The sequence below is a fragment of the Mustelus asterias genome, chromosome 10 (genome assembly GCF_964213995.1).
Source record: "Mustelus asterias chromosome 10, sMusAst1.hap1.1, whole genome shotgun sequence".
Taxonomy (NCBI): domain Eukaryota; kingdom Metazoa; phylum Chordata; class Chondrichthyes; order Carcharhiniformes; family Triakidae; genus Mustelus; species Mustelus asterias.
Genome location: NC_135810.1, coordinates 90,177,082 through 90,198,396, shown reverse-complemented (window position 1 = coordinate 90,198,396; position 21,315 = coordinate 90,177,082). Strand labels below are relative to the sequence as shown.

Below are 21,315 nucleotides of genomic sequence, written 5' to 3'. Positions count from 1 at the left end.
GAATGAAAATCCTGCCCAAGGTGCCTGAAATTGAAACCATCCTGTTGCGCAACTTTAATATAATTCTCTTAATGAGTACAATAAAATCAATTTATCCTGGAATTGCAAACACTTCAGTTAAATATCACAATTCAGAGACAAAGAGTTTAAGCTTTTAGTGCAATTGTTTCGAAATGTTGTCAGCTTTAAATTTAAAAAGTTGTTTTATATTTACATTGATTGATTTTGTTTTTAGAACAAAATCTCTTTAGTAATAAAATACCTTTCTTAATTAGAATATTAGAATATTAAAAAAGTAAATGTAATTATAGTTTGCCACTCTTACTGAAGATAACAAAGAATTATGGAAAAATAGTTACTCTTCCAAATGATTATAGACCAGGTTGTTTTGATATGCACAGACCTATTGTCTGGGGACACTGATCCCTCTGAAGATGCTCCATGGATTAGATTTTGAGATAACCTGTTGTCAGGTCTAAGTTCTTTGTCATATGCCATCATATTCCATTCTTGCCGCCTGTTCTTGGCCTTTCTAACTTTTTTCACCTCACGAGTTGTGCCATCTACACGCTTCTGCTCCTAAGGTATGAAGAAAGCATGCCAAGAGATAGAATGACGAGACAGAGTGGGTAAATTTTGTTAGTGCAACAGAAAGAAAGTGTGATGCTTCAAAGAAAGAATCTTGCGAATTGTACCAAAAGCAGTGTGATTTTTCATTTCTTTCACCCTGCAAGGTTTTGACTACTAATATAGATTTTTAATAACTTTTGGATTCCAGTGCAGTGTTCAAGTCAATAATATCTTTGTGAACACTTAATTATTTCATGTAATTTTCTCTTCTATTAAGGAATTAAATGGAATTCCATTGGATGCAATGAATTTGAGTAAAATTTCTACTTAGTCAATGTTGTTAAAGATTATGAAAAACTAAACTGTCAAAATGCAGGAAGCACCCGTTCAGAAAAGAACAAATTGATACAATGTTTCAACTCCATTCTATTAGCGCAATTTGTGCTATTTTCTTGCTTTTATACAAACATACTATTGCTCCTTTCAAGCATCACACAAATTTAATGTTAAGATGTGAACCTTGAAATTACCATTGGCGACATTAATAGATCAAACAATACCACATTTGTATGACATACCTGTTTGCTATTTTAGTACTGGATTAAATCAAATTTTAAATAGATTAATGCCTCCAGTAAAACAGCATACATGGTTGTGCTGTACAAATGCATATCTACTAATGATGTCAGCAGTCATATCGTGGTTTTAACTTTAAACAATTAATATTTTTAAGTTAATCACGTGTCTAGCAAAATGCATGTTTGGTTAAATGATAGTAAAGACTTAATTGCATCCTTAGTCAGTACTCACAGACATTTAAACTTAGAGGTTATGTTCAGCTCATTTAAAACAAAGAAAACCAAATGTTTGATATTCCACCTATTGGTAAAATAGGTGGAAAATCTAACTGTTGATGTGGCAAGAATGATAAAAGTTCACTATAATTGTGGTGAAAGTTAATACTAAAGAACAGGACAGTTAAAAATTCATGGTTTGATACACAGATGGTTCATTTCATAGCTGCTTTCAGAATTGTGACAGCAAATAATTTGTTCAGTTTGGTTAAAATGCAAAATTACACATTTATGTTAATGATATGAGATTGTTCCTTAAACATACATTAACAAAACACACAAGTACAACAAATTTCAAAAAGAACTCTATATCAAGCGGTAGACAACACAGTTTAAAATTTTGCAAAATGTTTTTAATTACGGAGATAGTAAGTTGTTATTAATAAACAAAGATGGAAGTACAGAAAGATTAACATCTCAGTTATTATAAATTGGCAATTCTTGGCAGCGGGGAACGGGATTGAAAACAAGAATAATTAACAAACCTTTGGGGTTGATAAGTTAAAAATTAGCACTTCTTGGGAATGGGGAAAGAGACCGAAGACAAGACTAATTAACAAAATCTTGAAACTAATAAGAATTTGAAAATTAGCACTAGGTAACATATTTTTGGGAGGTAGTTAATCTATTTCTCACAATACAAGATGATAGATACCTCTTTTAACACTTTTGGGAATAAGTGGTATTGTTTTATCTTCTCTCTCAAAATCCCAATTACTGAAATCATGGCTGCAGTTTTAAAATGTAATGAAAATAGTGCACTTTATAATATTCTTGGCTTTATTGTGCAAACACAAAATATTTACAGAGTCCACTGAGGTAAGGAAAGCATTAATTTTATTGGGATCTCTCACTGTAGGCTTCCTTGCAGAAGACAGCAAGATCATGAGACATTGGATCACTTCCTGCGATTATCTCATTAGGATATCACACAGTTAGAAATAACTATACTACATTCTCACTCCCTTCCCATCTGCAGGCCTGATTCACCCCATTATATTGCACACACAAGTGTTTAAGTGGCCGGTGCATAGATGAGTGAGGAGGTATGGAAGCTCTTCTGACCTTTATGGCAGGGGGTGAGATTTGGATAAATGTTCCCAGAGTCCCGTCCAAACTAGCCGGATAGGGAGTGAGCAGGCACTTTGCAGCACAAGACAACTAGGGACCTATGGGATCAGTAACTGGAAGTGGAAGGAAGGAATTGGGCTGAAAATTAGAGCTGGAAGAACAAAGAAATATTTTGGGGCCTGAAAGGAACACTTCTGCTCTTCCTGGTCCACAAGGAATTCTTACAGAACTGTTTTTTAAAACTTGTATTCTCTTCTGGACAGTCAGTTGTCTCCTATGTTTCTGCTGTCAGGCTCCATACATTGTGCGACTCCTCCTGACTTTGTTAGTATTAAGACACAGTGCTTACAATATCACCCAGCAGCAAGGTTTGCATTTAAAAGTGGTCTTCGCCTGCCTATAATGGAAATCTCAGCCAATTTGAAAGTCGGACAACTTGTGTAACCCCAGGCTGGGAAGTCGACTTGGCTAAATCTTATTTAAACCATTGTAACTGAGTCAGGGGGATAGGCTAAAATTGAGACCCGTGTGCTACTGAAAGAAATATACATCACATTCTCAATAATACTGTAGTCTCATGGTTAGATAGGATCATGGCTTTGTGCTCAAGTTCTCAAAAGCTCACAATTTTCCAATCATTGAAATGAACACGAGTCAAAGTAGAAAGCCTCAGCCATCATTGTTAGTGCACTTTCACTCAGTTAAAAACTAACAGCCTGTTTGAATGAGGACAGCACTGTGAAAAATATTAAAAGGTAAATCGTATCTAGAAGAATTTTGTATCTCCATCATTACAGAAGTATTCAGTACTTTGGCTTTCCAGACACAGCTGAGAGCCATAACACTGACTTCAGCTTTGAGACTAGCTATTAAATCGATTTTACTGAAATTGTAGATGGCAGTATCTGGATTAGCCCATATGCCAACTATTTAGCTGATGTAAACATTCAGTACCAGTTCAGTACTCATCTGTGGTAATGAATTTCTTTGGAATAACCTCTTCCTACAGAAGTAAAGTCTGAGGAAAGGAGCGGAGTCTTAAAAACACAAGTTATAGTAAACAGTTTTGTTTTATAAATCACATTTTACCCTCTCTTAGAATTTTCTTTGGCCACATGGTGACAAGCATGAGAAGGGAGGTGGTCAACACAGTGCACGGAGATGGTCTGGGGAAGAATAACCAGTCTGTGACAGGAAGGGACAGAGCATGCAAACAAAGGAATGCACTAACAAATCGGGTCCAGGTAAGAAAGACTAACATAAAGACACTTTACCTGAATGCACGCAGCATTCGAAACAAAGTGAATGAGTTGACGGCATAAATCAGTACAAATGGGTATGATCTAGTGGCCATTACAGAAATGTGGTTGCAGGGTGACCAGGACTGGGAACTAAATATCCTGGGGTATCAGACAATTCGGAAGGATAGACAGGAAGGAAAAGGAGGTGGGGTAGCTCTGTTAATTAAGGATAACATCAGAGCAGTAGTGAGAAATGATATAGGCTCTAAGGAGCAAAATGTGGAATCAATGTGGGTGGAGATAAGGAATAATAAGGGGAAAAAGTCACTGGTGGGCGTAGTCTATAGGCCCCCAAATAATAACTTCAAGGTGGGGCGGGCTATAAACAAACAAATAACAGATGCATGTAAAAATGGAACAGCAATAATCATGGGGATTTTAACCTCCATATTGATTGGTCAACTCAAGTCGGACGCGGTGGACTTGAGGAAGAGTTCTTAGAATGCTGTCGCGATAGTTTCCTCGAACAGTACGTTACAGAACCTACAAGGGAGCAAGCTATCTTGGATCTGGTCCTGTGTAATGAGACAGGTAAAATTAATGATCTCCTTGTGAGGGATCCTCTTGGAATGAGTGATCACAATATGGTTGAATTTCTAATACAGATGGAGGGTGAGAAAGTAGGGTCCCAAACCAGTGTCCTCTGCTTGAACAACGGGGATTACAATAGGATGAGGGCGGAGTTGGCTAAAGTAGACTGGGAACATAGACTAATTGGTGGGACAGTTGAGGAACAGTGGAGGATTTTTAAGGAGATTTTTCTCAGTACTCAGCAGAAATATATTCCAGTGTAAAAGAAGGAATGTAAGAAAAGGGACCAGCCATGGATAACTAAGGAAATAAAGGAGAGTATCAAATCAAAAACCAATGCATACAGAGTGACCAAAATTAGTGGGGAACTAGAAGATTGGGAAGGCTTTAAAAAACAACAAAGAACTACTAAGAAAGCAATAAAGAAAGGAAAGATAGATTATGAAAGTAAACTAGCACAAAATATAAATACCGATCGTAAAAGTTTTTACAAATATATAAAACGGAAAAGTGTGGCTAAAGTAAATGTTGGTCCCTTAGAAGATGAGAAGGGGGATTTAATATAGGAAACGAGGAAATGGCCTTAAACAAGTTTTTTGTGTCGGCCTTCACAGTGGAGGACACAAATAGCTTACCAATAATTGACGGTCATGGGACTGTAGGGGGTGAGGACCTTAAAACGATCACTACTACTAAAGAGGTAGTGCTGGGTAGGCTAATGGGACTAAAGGTAGACAAGTTCCCTGGTCCTGGTGGAATGCATCCCAGGGTACTAAAAGAAACAGCAGAAGAAACAGCAAATGCATTAGTTGTAATTTATCAAAATTCACTGGACTCTGGGGAGGTGCCAGCTGATTGGAAAACAGCTAATGTAACGCCACTGTTTAAAAAAGGAGGTAGACAAAAGGCAGGTGACTACAGGCCGGTTAGCTTGACATCCGTAGTTGGGAAAATGCTGGAATCTATCATTAAGGAAGAAATAGCAGGACATCTGGAAAAGAATGGTTCAATCAAGCAGACGCAGCATGGATTCATGAAGGGAAAGTCACGTTTGACTAATTTACTGGAATTGTTTGAGGATATAATGAGTGCGGTTGACAGAGGGGAACTGGTGAATGTGGTGTATTTAGATTTCCAGAAGGCATTCGATAAGGTGCCTCACAAAAGGTTGCTGCACAGGATAAAGGTACATGGAGTTGGGGGTAAAGTGTTAGCGTGGATTGAGGATTGGCTATCAAACAGAAAGCAGAGTGTCGGAATAAATGGGTGCTTTTCCGGTTGGCAATCAGTGACCAGTGGCGTGCCGCAGGGACCGGTGCTGGGGCCTCAACTATTTACCATATATATATAGACGATCTGGAGGAGGGGACCGAGTGAAGGGTAACAAAGTTTGCGGATGACACAAAGATGAGTGGGAAAGCAAATTGCATGGAGGACACAGAGTCTGCAGAGAGATTTGGATAGGCTATGTGAGTGGGCAAGGATCTGGCAGATGGAGTATAACGTTGGTAAGTGTGAGGTTATCCACTTTGGAAGGAATAATAGTAAAATGGACTATTATTTAAACGGTGAAAAATTACAACATGTTACTGTGCAGAGGGACCTGGGGGTCCTTGTGCATGAATCACAAAAACACAGTTTGCAGGTGCAGCAGGTGATCAAGAAGGCAAATGGAATGTTGGCCTTTATCGCGAGAGGGATGGAGTATAAAAGCAGGGAGGTCATGCTGCAACCGTACAGGGTACTGGTGAGGCCGCACCTACAGTACTGTGTACAATTTTGGTCCCCTTATTTAAGAAAGGATACATTAGCTTTGGAGGGGGTACAGAGAAGGTTCACCAGGTTGATTCCGGAGATGAGGGGGTTAGCTTATGAGGAGAGATTGAGTAGACTGGGCCTGTACTCATTGGAGTTCAGAAGGTTGAGGGGAGATCTTATAGAGACATATAAGATAATGAAGGGGCTAGACAGGGCAGAAGCAGTGAGGTTATTTCCACTTACAATGGAAACAAGAACTAAGGGGCATAGCCTCAAAATACGTGGGAGTCAATTTAGAACAGAGTTGAGGAGGAACTTCTTCTCCCAGAGGGTAGTGAATCTTTGGAATTCTCTGCCCAATGAAGCAGTAGAGGCTACCTCGTTAAATGTGTTTAAGTCACAGATAGATAGATTTTTAACCATTAAGGGAATTAAGGGTTATGGGGAGTGGGCGGGTAAGTGGAACTGAACCCACTATCAGATCAGCCATGATCTTATTGAATGGTGGAGCAGGCTTGAGGGGCTAGATGGCCTACTCCTGCTCCTATTTCTTATGTTCTTATGTTCACATACCATGCCCCTCACCAGAAGAATGATCAACCCATTTCCAGATCTCTGCTGCTATGTAGCCAGCTTCCAGTAGCAAAAAAACGATTTTTCCTGACCCATCCTAAATGGGTAGTACCTCACCTGGTTTTGATCTCTTCCTGCTACACCTTGCCCAACAGCTAAGGTTTGACTTCAATGACACATTTGTTGAATCATGACAATTGGATGATGTATTGAAACATGTTTTTTCAAGTGTTCAATCAAGAATCAAAAAGACTAAAAGCATCTTCTCGAATGTGTAATCGAAAACACGACTTTTAAGCCTTATTTGAAATCCTGGCTATATGTATGTTGATGTGCACATAATACTAAAACTAAAAGCTAAGCCATCAGATTTTAATAGATGCATTTGCAGCATTATTTTTGCAAGTAGTTTAGTTCCCAACAGTTTGTATTATTCTTGGTTAACAAATACATCTCCATTTTTAGCCCTGTAGAAAGTTAAATCCTTGTTAAATTATTTCCAAAGACGTCAATCAAATTACTTTGGCACGCATCAATATAGTAAGGCATTGCATAATTTAAAGATATAACTATTAATGGTTTGTAAACTGCATAATGCAGATATAAAAATCTTCTCTAAGACTCTGTACCTTTTGTCTTCTTTTCTCTTTCCTCTTATCCTCAGTATCCTGCAGCATCTTCTCTTTCCACAAGTCAAAAAAGTAAGATGGATCCGTGTAAAACTTAAGTCCATCTTTTTTATCATCTCTGCAATAGGAAAATGCAATCATTTCAGTACTTCATAAATGTCAGGGCAACATGGAGCTCTGTCCCAAAGACCTACAGTAACAGCTTAAAATAACTGTTATGATAACTTAATGTTGGCAGAGGACTATCTGTAAGATGATCATTTGGTAACAGCCACAAAAGTGGTTGTAATGGTATGATTTAATTGTACTTGATTTTAAACAGCACCTGATAAACACCTCTTTGATTTTCATTTTTGTGATGATTGTCAATCATAATTTAATGAGCTTCAGACAGGTTCATCGGTCTCACTCATTTTTTCCCATTACACAATATGAAAATGTATATTTCTTACAAGTTCTCTGATGAAATAAGGATTTATTATATATTGAAAATTCTATTGGACAGTGATCTATTCTATGACTAATAATTTTGGGCAGGACCCAGACACCAGCAGGTATTGTGGCAGGCAGGGTGGGAAAATTTGGAGAACCATTAAAAGTCAATGGCTTTCTAAATTTTCTTATCCTACCTGCAACGAATGCTGCTAGTGTCAGGGACAGAAAATCCCAGCCTTTGTTCCTTCATCTCAAAAAGTTAATTTCCATGGAACAAAAAAAAGAGCGGTTAATAAATAAATAACAAACATTTTACCTAACAAGTGAAAAGGGCATTCAGTACAGCGCATACTTCCACCATAGTGTTAACTGAATGTTATTACAATTATTCAGCTCTCGTTCGAGGGATTTCCCTGCTTGGTTAATGCTCTAAGTACAAAGCTGAAAAAAGTTTTTTATTATTAAGAATTCCATCTCACTAAGGGGGATTTTAGGCCAATTCATGTCCAATAACCTGCTCTGAAAGCTCTGCTCATATTTTGACAGCTATGACAAATGTTAGCATTGCAGCTCAAGACAATTCACTACAACAGGCAACATTCTAAATAAATCAATCCACTGCATTCTAAAGGAAAAGTCAATTTGCCCCATCTCCAAATATTAATGGATCCTCTTAAAAAAAATTCAAGGGAATGGATTTTACACCCTGTCCCCCCAAACCATGTGTGCTTACGATGGGGGCTCTGCAAGGCAAGATGGGTGGCTAGCCCACCGTCTTCACATGTACTTCTGACCTAGTTTGCACAGAAGAGTAGGTGGGCAGGCACCTAAACTGGCAGACCATCATTTTTAAAGAAATAATTAACAGCCAATTCAGCTTTCTACCAAGTTAATTGACCCAAATATTTTGCTGCCCATGCTATAACATGGCTGGCGTTGGCATTTGGGGCTTGCTGCAGAGCCAGCAACACCCAGTACTCAATTCTGGCAATGTACGTACTGCTTGAGCTGCCAGCCAGAGAGAAATTCAGCACTAGAATCAGTATCGGAATCCACATCTTTGCCAAAAATTAATCAATCCCTCCTTGGACATATCCTGTGTACCAAGTTTAATTGAAATCCATTTATTAGTTTTTATGATGTATTGTTTATAGACAAACAGACTGGAAAACATTGCTGCTAAAGGTGGACAGAAGTAGAGGGGATGAGCATGGAAGGTTGTATAAATTCTGGTTCAGCACTTTATTTATGGCATGAATTGATTTTCATTTATTATATTAAGAATTAGAGGGAACTTGGGCTTTTCTCTTTGGAGCGGAGGAGGTTGAGAGGAGACTTGATAGAGGTTTATAAGATGATGAGGGGGATAGATAGAGTGAACGTTCAAAGACTATTTCCTCGGGTGAATGGAGCGGTAACTAGGGGGCATAACTATAGGGTTCATGGTGGGAGATATAGGAAGGATGTCCGAGGTAGGTTTTTTAGTGGTTGGGGTGTGGAATGGACTGCCTGCAGGGATAGTGGAGTCAGAAACTTTAGGAACATTTAAGAAGCTATTGGATAGGCACATGGAGTACTTCGGGATGATAGGGAGGAAATAGCTTGATCTGGGTTTCAGACAAAGCTCGGCACAACATCATGGGCCGAAGGGCCTGTTCTGTGCTGCACTGCTCTTTGTTCCATGTTCTATATGTAATGTAATTCAATAATTCCCAATAAAAGGGCACTTTCACTTTTTAATATTTTCGCAGTTAGAAAGAGCCATGTCTTCATGAAAAAATCATGACTAATTATTTATAGGAGCTGAACAGTTAATTTTTTCACATGCATGTTATATTCCATTTATCTTAATGGATGTGTTTTTTTAAAATCACTAAAATCTGAAATAATTAGGTGATTTTACTGTTGGCAGCAGAACTAACGAATGTTGTGGCACAATACCTAATGTTATTTCACTTGAACTGAAGATTAATTCTATGTTTGGTAACCAAAATGCAGTTTCTAGAAACACTAAATTCTTTTTTAAAAACCTGTTGATTGATGAAATTCAGTTAGTGGCACAAAGTAGTCAAATATTCCAAAGTAAACCGCCAGGCTAAATAATATTAAGTTCAGATTGTTTTTTTGTAGACTCCAAGGGTACGATTTTACCCAGTTGCTGCGCCGGTCGATCTGCGTGGCAGACTGGGAAGATTGCATGGGAGCTAAAAAACTGATTCACAGCCCCGTTTTGCTGGCGAGAATGACTTCATGCCCAGAAAGAATGTGAAGACTATTTACATAAAACTGAGAGTTAAGTTAAAAGGACTTAGCTGCTCCCACACAGTAGGACTCACTACTGCTCTGCAGGGACCAGGCACCATGGCCACGACAGGGGGAATCTGAGGCAAGGTCGGGCAGTGCACATCTAGAATCCTGGCAGTGCCCAGTTGGGCACCATAATGTCTGGGAGGGTAGTGGGAGTCTTGCAAGGGGGGAACTATGCAAGGCAGGGGGGTCATATTGGGGAGCATAGAGGGGTGGGGCCACAGAGTGGGTCCGGGGGCAGGGGCATGTCTGGGGTCCACCACAGGACTTGTTGAGAAGTCTCTGATGCCCCAATGCCAATGACCCGTGTTGGTGTGGGGAGTAGCAGTGCTGCTGATGATGTGGGCAGAGGTCCGATGTCTGTGGTTTAGCAGGTGGTCTCCCAGTTCAGTAAGAGATCGGGGCACCCTGCGCAATGGCACCTGAGCGTTCTGAAGCCGGCTTCCCTGGCATATTAGACAGCCCCCCACCAAAGCTCCCAGCTGTAGGGAAGATTGCAGTGCCAAGCTCAACCAAAGGCCTTCAGACATTTATGACGCATCGAATGTTTTTGGGAAGATTCCACCCCAATTGTGTGTGTAAATCAATGTCCTCTTTTGTTTTGACAAACACAAGTCCAGAGAAAAAGCAAATGTCCCGTTGACCAGCTATCAAACTGTCAAAACCTAATTAAAGGTAAAATGCCCAGAAGAGCCAGAGCAGACTTACTAATTCTGAAGTGCTTCAAGTAACTTAAATATTTAGTTTTGGTCTCATTTCTCTGATCGGCAATTTTTTTAATTGCAAATTTACTTTGTATCCATAAAATCCAACTCCTTAAGTCGGGATCTAATTTATTAACTATTGCGACATAAATTTTAACCAGTCTTGGAGCTCTTTATTAAATCTCTGTTTCTAACATGTCATATTATTAAGTTTTTTTTAACTGCAGTATGGTGCAGTATGGTAAAAAAAAATTAATTCTGCCTGGGCTGGAATGTTGAGAAAGAGATTAACTGCCCATTATTCAATCTGTCCGATTTTTGCTCCATAAAATCTGACAGCATGGAAAGCGGCGACTTGAACCATAATGCCTCTGTTGACTCTTTGAAAGAGCTACCCAATTAGTCTCAGTGCTCTGCTCTTTCCGTAGAGTCTTTATTCTACTGAAATCAACGGAATGAAAATCGGGTGGGTTTTATAAATGGGTGCGTGATCCCGTCGGCCGGATTACTGTTCATGAAGTTGAGATACCAATTGATTCCCATTGATGAGAACACAGAGCTACTGGCAGCATTCTCCATTCACTGGTGGAATTGCTATTACATAGAAACATAGAAAAACTACAGCACAATACAGGCCCTTCAGCCCACAAAGTTGTGCCGAACATGTCCCTACCTTAGCGATTCCTAGGCTGACCTATAACCCTCTATCTTACTAAGTTCCATGTACTTATCTAAAAGTCTCTTGAAAGATCCTATCGAATCCGCCTCCACCACCGTTGCTGGCAGCCCATTCCACGCACCCACCACCCTCTGAGTGAAAAACATACCCCTGACATCTCCTCTGTACCTACTCCCCAGCACCTTAAACCTGTGCCCTCTTGTGGCAACCATTTCAGCCCTGGGAAAAAGCCTCTGACTGTCCACTCGATCAATACCTCTCAACATCTTATACACCTCTATCAGGTCACCCCTCATCCTTCGGCTCTCCAAGGAGAAAAGGCCGAGCTCACTCAACCTATCCTCATAAGGCATGCTCCCCAACCCAGGCCACATCCTTGTAAATCTCCTCTACACCCTTTCTATGGCTTCCACATCCTTCCTGTAATGAGGCGACCAGAATTGAGCACAGTACTCCAAGTGTATAGTAAGAAAATTAGCAAGAACTTTTATCAATAAGAAACAAGAAACAAAACAACCACGATAATATATAGCCTTTAATGAATATGTCCAAGATGTTCCAATCAAAGCCAAAACCTTCCATAGACAAAACCCTTTAAACAGGTTCAACACAGCAAAGACTAACGCTCATGTGATTCTGGAAACTGAGTCCTTAGATTGAAGTCTGCAGTCCTCTGGATTCACTCAGAACAAGTTGAAGTTAAAACGGCTTCTCAGAACCCCAGGGACAGACTCTCTGGTCAAGGCACCAACTGCAGAATCTTTGCTGCAGGAAGGCAAGACCTTTCTTTCAAATAACCAGCAGAATTTCCAAAACAACAGGGAGAGGGGGAAAACACTTCTTTTTAGCTTGCTGCCCTTCTAAAAACTAAACTATAGCCCAGAACTAAAAATGAAAGAACTTGTCACCTGACCTGCCAACAGTTCTTTTTCCCCCTCCTAACAATGCAGAAGTTATAAAATATCCCAAAGTAAAAACAAACAACTCTTATTCAAGCCACTTGAGGAGCAATAGAAAGCCATCTGGTAGCCCTTGCGGCAACAATAATGACATCAGCTGAGGATGCGAACTGCGGAAATCATGATTTTTAAAACTTTAAGGTACACTAACATCACAACATTCACTGCACTGATCATGCATGACAAGTCTGTCCCTCCCCTGCAGTCACGGTTCAGCTCATTCAATTTTGCACTTATGTTCATAAAAATGTTAAGTCCAGCAACCACACATTAGCTGACAGCTTGCTGTACACCTCATTCCTTAATTTAAGAAAAGTGACAATTTCAGGGAGCAGATCCAAAATCTCTGGAGGACTTTTCCTTGACTTAACCACCTCACATCTGCATGGAGGATTATCTCAATATAGGTGGCATCAAGCTCATTGAGAAACAATTTGAAGAAGTGATGTTGCAGAGCTCTGGCATGAATTGAGTTGACCATCTTCACAACAACTGACATTACATGAGAAAAGTCAATAGCCTTGCTCGCTAGCATTTGTTGGTGGATAGGATTGACAAAGGGAGAGAATTCAGGACCATTTCTGCAAAGTGCAACAAAGCTTGCATTGACAGTGCACCATCAGTTGCGATTGAAACCAGTTTCTTGACCGAAATGTTTTTCTCAGTCATATACCTTTCATCCTCTCTGAGTGGCAACAGAGTGAGGAAGTCGTCTTTTTTCATTCACATGGCATTCAAAGATGCAACAACAATCAGCTGGGCTGCATCCGTCATGTCTATTGACTTATACCGCAGTGAGAAACACTCTCAGCCAGATAAATCTTGGTGTATTTGTTGAGACATATACTCAGATGACAACTCCACTCTTCTGGCTATTATTAAAGGATCAAGTGGCATGCCTTGATGGCTGTCAAAATTCCATCTTTGTTTTTAAAAGTCTTTGAACAAGGTATCAGCAGCAACCATCATCAACTCCTTTGCCAGCAGATGGCTAATGCAAAAAGACACCTCGTCAGCCAGGCCTTTGGCCACATGTTTTGAAAAGAGTAACCAATGAGCTTGCAACATTCCCTTTAACTCACCAGCTTTCTTTGTCTGAAAGGCACTGTTTAAATGGAAATTTTTTTGAAACTTTGCATGTATTGTCTAGTGATGCCATTCCAAATTATCTCTTTTAAAGTTTAAGGTTTTAAAGTTTATTTATTAGTGTCACGAGTAGGCTTCCATTAATACTGCAATGAAGTTACTGTGAAAAATCCTCCAATTGTCACACTCCGGCATCTGTTCGGGTACACTGAGGGAGAATTTAGCATGGCCAACGCACCTAACCAGCAAGTCTTTGGACTGTGGGAGGAAACCGGAGGAAATCCACACAGCCACGGGGAGAATGTGATGACTCTGCACAGACAGTAACCTAAGCCAGAAATCAAACCCAGGTCCCTGACATTCTGAGGCAGCAGTGCTAATCACTGTGCCATCACGCCATCCCATATTCAATGCTACACACTGTTGACAATGATCCTGCCTTTGACACTCAGAAAAAGAAATTCACTTTCCCATTCCTAGTGGAAATGATAGGTTTTTGCCCTCTTGGAGGTCCCTGGCTCTTCGCTCATCATTTTGTCTTCAGCCAGCTTAGTCCACATTTTGGCACCTGTGATTTGGCAGTCAATGAGATAATTCGCTTGTCATCACGAGAAGCCAGAGTCTCACACATTTTTGGCAGCGGTTCAACAGCCAATGAGCTGATTCGTTAATCATCACAACAAGTTTGAATCCCACGCATTTTCACCAGCATTTTGGCAGCCGAAGACAATCAACTTTTTGAGACTCCAGGATCGCCCTGTCAATCGCAATCAAGTATTTGGAGACCACCACTCTGTATTCAGGCTTCCAAAAAGCCATTGAAGAAGTTTCATGCAAAAAAGCTGCTAATTATGTTTCAAGTGTCAGGGTTACAAGGCAAAATTTGGGAATGAATAAGAAATTGGTGATGGGAAAAATACACCAGGTATTTATTGGGGAAATTATATTGGGGTGGGACTAAGTGCTGAGTAGTGTTCTGAGGGATCCATGGAGGCACATGTACTTTTTTTATTTACATAAATAATTTAGATTTGATCTGCAATCAAATCAAATTTGCAGGTATCATATTTGGGAGAACAACTGAATCTATCGAGTCAAGAAATTTACACATGGAAATAGATAAAATGTTTGCAAACAGATCACTGGCAGATCAAACAACAAAGAACAAAGAACAATACAGCACAGGAACAGGCCCTTCGGCCCTCCAAGCCCGCGCCGCTCCCCGGTCCAGGATTGAATCCTGAATCCAGGATCCCCGCCCAATTTTCCAGCCTATCTACATACCAATCTCCTATCCACCGAGCTGTCCCTCACAGCTACGATGCTTTGTTCATTACAACCTATTAACTCACCCCCACCCCCCCATTCCAGACCATGTGATCTCCAGGGAGAGGCGAAAACCCAGAGCAAAAAACCCCAGGGCCAATATGGGGAAAAGAAATCTGGGAAATTCCTCTCCGACCCCCTGAGGCGATCGAAACGAGTCCAGGAGATCACAATGGCCCCGATCGGAAAATGCTTCCCAACCCTAGTCATTTCCACTTCCACGACACCATATGAATTCCCTGCCCCCGAGACAGGTTCCCAACTATCCGCAGTCTCGCTCTGTACTGGCACCAGCAAGATGATCATAGAATGAAGCCTTGAAACGAGAAACAAGGAACAATTAGCCCGCGCCGCTCCCTGGTCCAAACTAGACCACTCTTTTGTATCCCTCCATTCCCACTCCGTTCATATAGCTGTCTAGATAAGTCTTAAACGTTCCCAGTGTGTCCGCCTCCACCACCTTGCCCGGCAACACATTCCAGGCCCCCACGACCCTCTGTGTGAAATATGTCCTTCTGATATCTGTGTTAAACCTCCCCCCCTTCACCTTGAACCTATGACCCCTCGTGAACGTCACCACCGACCCGGGGAAAAGCTTCCCACCGTTCACCCTATCTATGCCTTTCATAATTTTATACACCTCTATTAAGTCTCCCCTCATCCTCCGTCTTTCCAAGGAGAACAACCCCAGTTTCCCCAATCTCTCCTCATAACCAAGCCCCTCCATACCAGGCAACATCCTGGTAAACCTCCTCTGTACTCTCTCCAAAGCCTCCACGTCCTTCTGGTAGTGTGGCGACCAGAACTGGACGCAGTATTCCAAATGCGGCCGAACCAACGTTCTATACATCTGCAACATCAGACCCCAACTCTTATACTCTTTGCCACGTCCTATAAAGGCAAGCATGCCATATGCCTTCTTCACCACCTTCTCCACCTGCGACGTCACCTTCAAAGATCTGTGGACTTGCACACCCAGGTCCCTCTGCGTCTCTACACCCTTTATGGTTCTTCCATTTATCGTGTAGCTCCTCCCTACATTATTCCCACCAAAATGCATCACTTCGCATTTATCAGGATTGAACTCCATCTGCCATTTCCTTGCCCAAATTTCCAGCCTATCTATATCTTTCTGTAGCCTCTGACAATGTTCCTCACTATCTGCAAGTCCTGCCAGTTTTGTGTCGTCCGCAAACTTACTGATCACCCCAGTTACTCCTTCTTCCAGATCATTTATATAAATCACAAACAGCAGAGGTCCCAATACAGAGCCCTGCGGTACACCACTAGTCACAGGCCTCCAACCGGAAAAAGACCCTTCCACTACCACCCTCTGTCTTCTATGACCAAGCCAGTTCTCCACCCATCTAGCCACCTCCCCCTTTATCCCATGGGATCCAACCTTTTTCACTAGCCTACCATGAGGGACTTTGTCAAACGCTTTACTAAAGTCCATATAGACAACATCCACGGCCCTTCCCTCGTCAACCATTCTGGTCACTTCTTCAAAAAACACCACCAGGTTAGTGAGGCATGACCTCCCTCTCACAAAACCATGTTGACTATCGTTAATGAGTTTATTCCTTTCTAAATGCGCATACATCCTATCTCTAAGAATCTTCTCCAACAACTTCCCCACCACGGACGTCAAGCTCACCGGCCTATAATTACCCGGGTTATCCTTCCTACCCTTCTTAAATAACGGGACCACATTGGCTATCCTCCAATCCTCTGGGACCTCACCTGTGTCCAGTGACGAGACAAAGATTTGCGTCAGAGGCCCAACGATTTCACCTCTCGTCTCCCTGAGCAGCCTTGGATAGATTCCATCAGGCCCTGGGGACTTGTCAGTCTTTATATTCTCTAACAAACCTAACACTTCCTCCTTTGTAATGGAGATTTTCTCCAACGGTTCAACACTCCCCTCCGAGACACTCCCAGTCAACACATCCCTCTCCTTTGTGAATACCGACGCAAAGTATTCATTTAGGATCTCCCCTACTTCTTTGGGCTCCAAGCATAAGTCCCCACTTTTGTCCCTGAGAGGTCCGATTTTTTCCCTAACAACCCTTTTGTTCCTAACGTATGAATAAAATGCCTTGGGATTCTCCTTAATCCTGTCTGCCAAGAACATTTCGTGACCCCTTTTTGCTCTTCTAATTCCCCGTTTGAGTATTTTCCTACTTTCATTGTACTCCTCCAGAGCTCCCTCCGTTTTTAGCTGCTTGGACCTAACATACGCCTCTCTTTTCCTTTTGACCAGTCCCTCAATTTCCCTGGTTATCCACGGTTCTCTAATCCTACCCTTCCCATCCTTCTTTTTTACAGGCACATGCTTGTCCTGTAGCCCTAACAACCGTTCCTTAAAAGACTGCCACATACCAGATGTGGATTTACCCTCAAACAGCCTCTCCCATTCAAGAGCTGCCAATTTCTGCCTGATCCCAATAAAGTTAGCCTTCCCCCAATCCAACACCTTACCCTTGGGACACCACTCATCCTTTTCCATCACTATCCTAAAGCTAACAGAATTGTGGTCACTATTTGCCACATGTTCCCCAACCAAAACTTTGAAGACCTGACCGGGCTCATTCCCCAGTACCAGGTCCAGTATAGCCCCCTCTCTAGTTGGGCTGTCCACATATTGTTCCAACGAACCCTCCTGTACACATTTTACAAATTCCTCCCCATCCAGAGTCCCTGCCCTCAGCGATTTCCAGTCTATACCAGGGAAATTGAAGTCTCCCACTACAACAACCCTATATTTCCTGCACCTATCCAGTATCTCCTGACATATCCATTCTTCCACTTCCCTTGGGCTGTTGGGGGGCCTGTAGTACACCCCCAACATAGTGGCTGCGCCTTTCCTGTTTCTAAGCTCCACCCAGAGTGACTCGCTACACGACTCCTCCGAATTGTCCTCCCTCTGCACCGCTGTAATACGCTCTCCAACCAATACCGCTACTCCCCCACCTCTTTTGGCCCCTCCTCTGTCTCGCCTAAAACACTTGTACCCTGGAATATTCAGCTGCCAGTCCTGTCCCTCTTTCAACCAAGTCTCTGTCACCGCAACCACATCCAAATTCCTCATGCGCATTAAGGCCCCAAGTTCGTCTGTTTTACCTGCTACGCTCCTTGCATTGAAGTATAAGCACTCCAGACCCCCAGGCTCAGTGAGGTCGTCCTCCCCCAGAGTGCTCTTCTTCTTTGCCAACCTTGTCCCAGCCCCAAGCTCGTCCCCAGCCACCACACTTATAGACCTAATAGTTTGATCCCCACCCCCCTGCCATACTAGTTTAAACCCCCCCGAACTGCACTAGCAAAGCTCCCAGCCAGATAAAACAGACAAATGTAAATTAGGACACATTGGAAGAAAAAAGTGATATAACTTCTATAGTATATTGAAATAGCCGAGAGCTAAAAGTGATACGTTGATTTTAACATGTAGGAACACTGCAAAATAGTAATCTACAAACACTGCATTATAAAGCCGAAACAGCAACACACAAATTAGAGGAAGTCACTCTGGTACGTTGTAAAATTCTTGTCTATTAAAAAGAGGCACAAATTCAATCTCTGGAGAAAATGCTGGGAGGCAAAAAACCTCAAAATCATGAACTAGGATGGCCTATATCTAATCTGAACTCCAGCTGTTAACATTGAGACTTGTAAAACTGTACCAGATTTCTACTGATTATGATCTCCATGGTGAATTGGACTTGGATTGCAGAACTGACAGATGCAATATCAAAACAGAAATGGTGCAGATGGACAGCAGGGTCAATCAGCAGCAACTTGGAGACAGGGGGATTAATGTTTCAAGCATAACACTTTATCAATATGACAAAACTATGTTTAAGTTAGCCTATTTTACAGTTTTTTTTCATTCTTTGGAATATGAGCATTACTGTATAAACACAGGGTAACCTATTATGCAACTGAAAATGGAATTTCAAGCAAATGGAATTTGTCCTTCATTGCTAGAGGGATGGAGTTTAAAAGCAGGGAGGTTATGTTGCAGAAGGTGCTGGTGAGGCCATACCTCGAGTAGTGTGTACAGTATTGGTCTCCTTACTTGACCTGGGTGGATGGGTGTGGGGGGGTGGGGTGGGGGGGAGGGGAGGTAAATGCAGAGGAGATTCACCAGGATTCACGCATTGGAATTCAGAAGAATGAGGGGAGATCTTATAGAAGCGTATAAGGATTATGAAGGGAATAGAAACAGGGAGGCTGTTTCCACTGGCAGGTGAAACTAGAACTAGGGGGCATGGCCTCAAAATAAGGGGGAGCAGATTTAGATCCTATTTGACTAGGAATTTCTTCACCCAAAGGGTTATGAATCTGTGGAATTCCCTGCCCAGTGAAGCAGTTGAGGCATTGAATGTTTTTAAGGCAACGATAGATAAATTTTTGAACAGTAAAGGAATTAAGGGTTATGGTGAGCGGGCAGGTAAGTGGAGCTTAGTCCACAAAAAGATCAGCCATGATCTTACTGAATGGTGGAGCAGGCTCGAGGGGTGAGATGCCCTACTCCTGCTCCTAGTTCTTATGTTCGGCATTTTATGTTATATTGCAGATTACTAGTTTTACATCTACAATTCATGTGACTAGTTGTAGAAATCATGACTAAGGTTTTTAATTTAAGTACTGCTCCCTGACATAATTAAGGCAAATTTGGTTAGGAACTACAACCGAAGCCGGGTTCACACCTCCCTTCTCTCCCCCACCAATTTACTCTTTAAATGTTTAAAAAATTATTTCATTTCCACTGGTGACACTGAGGCAACCAACAAATGGAATACCTCGGAGGATTCGTGACAAGATTATAAATGGTTGAGGCTGGGAATCAGCTGTGGTCAGAGGCACAGCTTTCTGTTGGTATAAGTCCCATTTGACCACAAGTGTCTGGCAAATCTACAAAAGCAAAATATCAGGTCTTTAATTTTGCATTCATACCTGTATGATGAAAGAATATCCAGTGGAGGTGGTTTATCACTCTGAGTATACATTTCCAGCACTGGATTTGGAGTTGAACTCTTTGAAACGACCTGTTGGTCTTGTATTGTAGAACTCTTGAAAGCTTTCCTCATGTTAATATCCTGTAAAGAAACTACACAACAACAGTTCATATTAAAGCCTTGTTTCCAATGTCTAAGATTACAACTAGTGCAATACACTAATCACTGACATTAAAATATATTTTTAATTTTAATACCTGTAAAACTAACATTTATTGATTACAAGGAATAAAGACTGAAAAAAGTCAACATATTTTTTGGTTCATGCTATTTAATTTTTGCCTTCATTCCCCACTACCTTTCCCCGTAACAAAGAAGCAAGTTTCCATAAAAGGACTGATGGGACGAAATTGGATAGCCCCTGAAAACAGAAAACAATATAAGATTATCTCTCGCCCTTGGCTTCCATGCCACCTGCTTCATGCTGCATATTTAGTTGACTTGAACAGGGGTAGGAATTACTCTTGTGTGGTGAGTAAAAGGGGCAGTATTAGATTGTCTGTGTATTATACGCAATGACTGATAACCAGCTCCATTGCACGTGTTGCAATAAATCATAATCAGGCAGGTTTTCAGGAGAATCTTAAACAAGGAGAGCGATCTCATGTATCTCCGTGTTGACTCAGGAACATCAACCTTAAAGCAGAATTAGATAAAGTGACAACTGACTGTGAAAAGTGAGGGTCAACACTAACCACTGATTATGTGACTACCAGAAACGATCTCCTACACTCCTAGCATTACAATCATCTTACAGTCAAGGCCTCCCACCTTCCCATGCTGCTCCATCCTTCATACACTCCAAGTCCACACCTTTACAAGAAGGTAACAAGGTGAAAGGCAAGATAATTTCAAAGTTTTGAATTCACAGCCTGACTCAACATGTCGGAAGTGAGCAAAAGAAGAACGCGCAAGGCATGCAGAAAAAAAGGTGACAGAGAAGTTGATTTCTCGTTTTATTAACGCCCTGATTTTGAGCAGCAGAAGCCAATAGGGGAGAGAACATCGGAACGATATCTGCAGTTACTCCCAATATTTTAAAAGAGAGACAGGAGCTTCATTAGAGCTATACAAAATTTTCAGTCTCAAAGACTCGCCGAATGCATTTTCTACATCATGCCAGTGAAATCCAGCTGGGAACAAGATCTGTAAATGGGAGAATATTTAAATGGCAGTCATTCAAATATCATCCTCAGGGACTCCAAAGTGTTCATAATGAAGCACTGCCTTTAGGCAAATTGTGCACTCAAGAGGATCATAACTTGTTTTCAGTCTATTTCAGAAAATGTAAAGCTAGATTAGATTATTAAGCTTTATTGTATCTATATTGGTACCTAAAACATTAAAGTGTGTTCTTTTTTAAGAATCGATTTTTAAAAGGTTTGGATGGAAGTAACTTTCTATTCCCAGGTAGAAAACAACTTATCACAAAAAAAGACACCAGGCACAATTCACTTGAATCGGCTCTATTGGGAAAACCAAAGTGTGTCCCGCTGGTGTTAGCAACAGCTAAA

The 21,315-nt window shown here is 41.3% G+C and overlaps 1 protein-coding gene across 2 annotated transcripts in view; it reads right to left on the bottom strand.

Annotated features, from left to right (window-relative positions):
- Positions 1-21,315, bottom strand: part of LOC144499756 (actin-binding protein WASF3-like) — a 90,987-nt gene that overhangs the window by 20,455 nt on the left and 49,217 nt on the right. For both annotated transcript variants that reach the window (XM_078222164.1, XM_078222165.1), the window contains exons 5-6: positions 19,740-19,893; positions 7,288-7,405 (exon numbers count right to left, since the gene is read on the bottom strand). In XM_078222164.1, the coding sequence (XP_078078290.1) occupies positions 7,288-7,405; positions 19,740-19,893 (272 nt within the window). The remainder of the gene's footprint in view (positions 1-7,287; positions 7,406-19,739; positions 19,894-21,315) is intronic.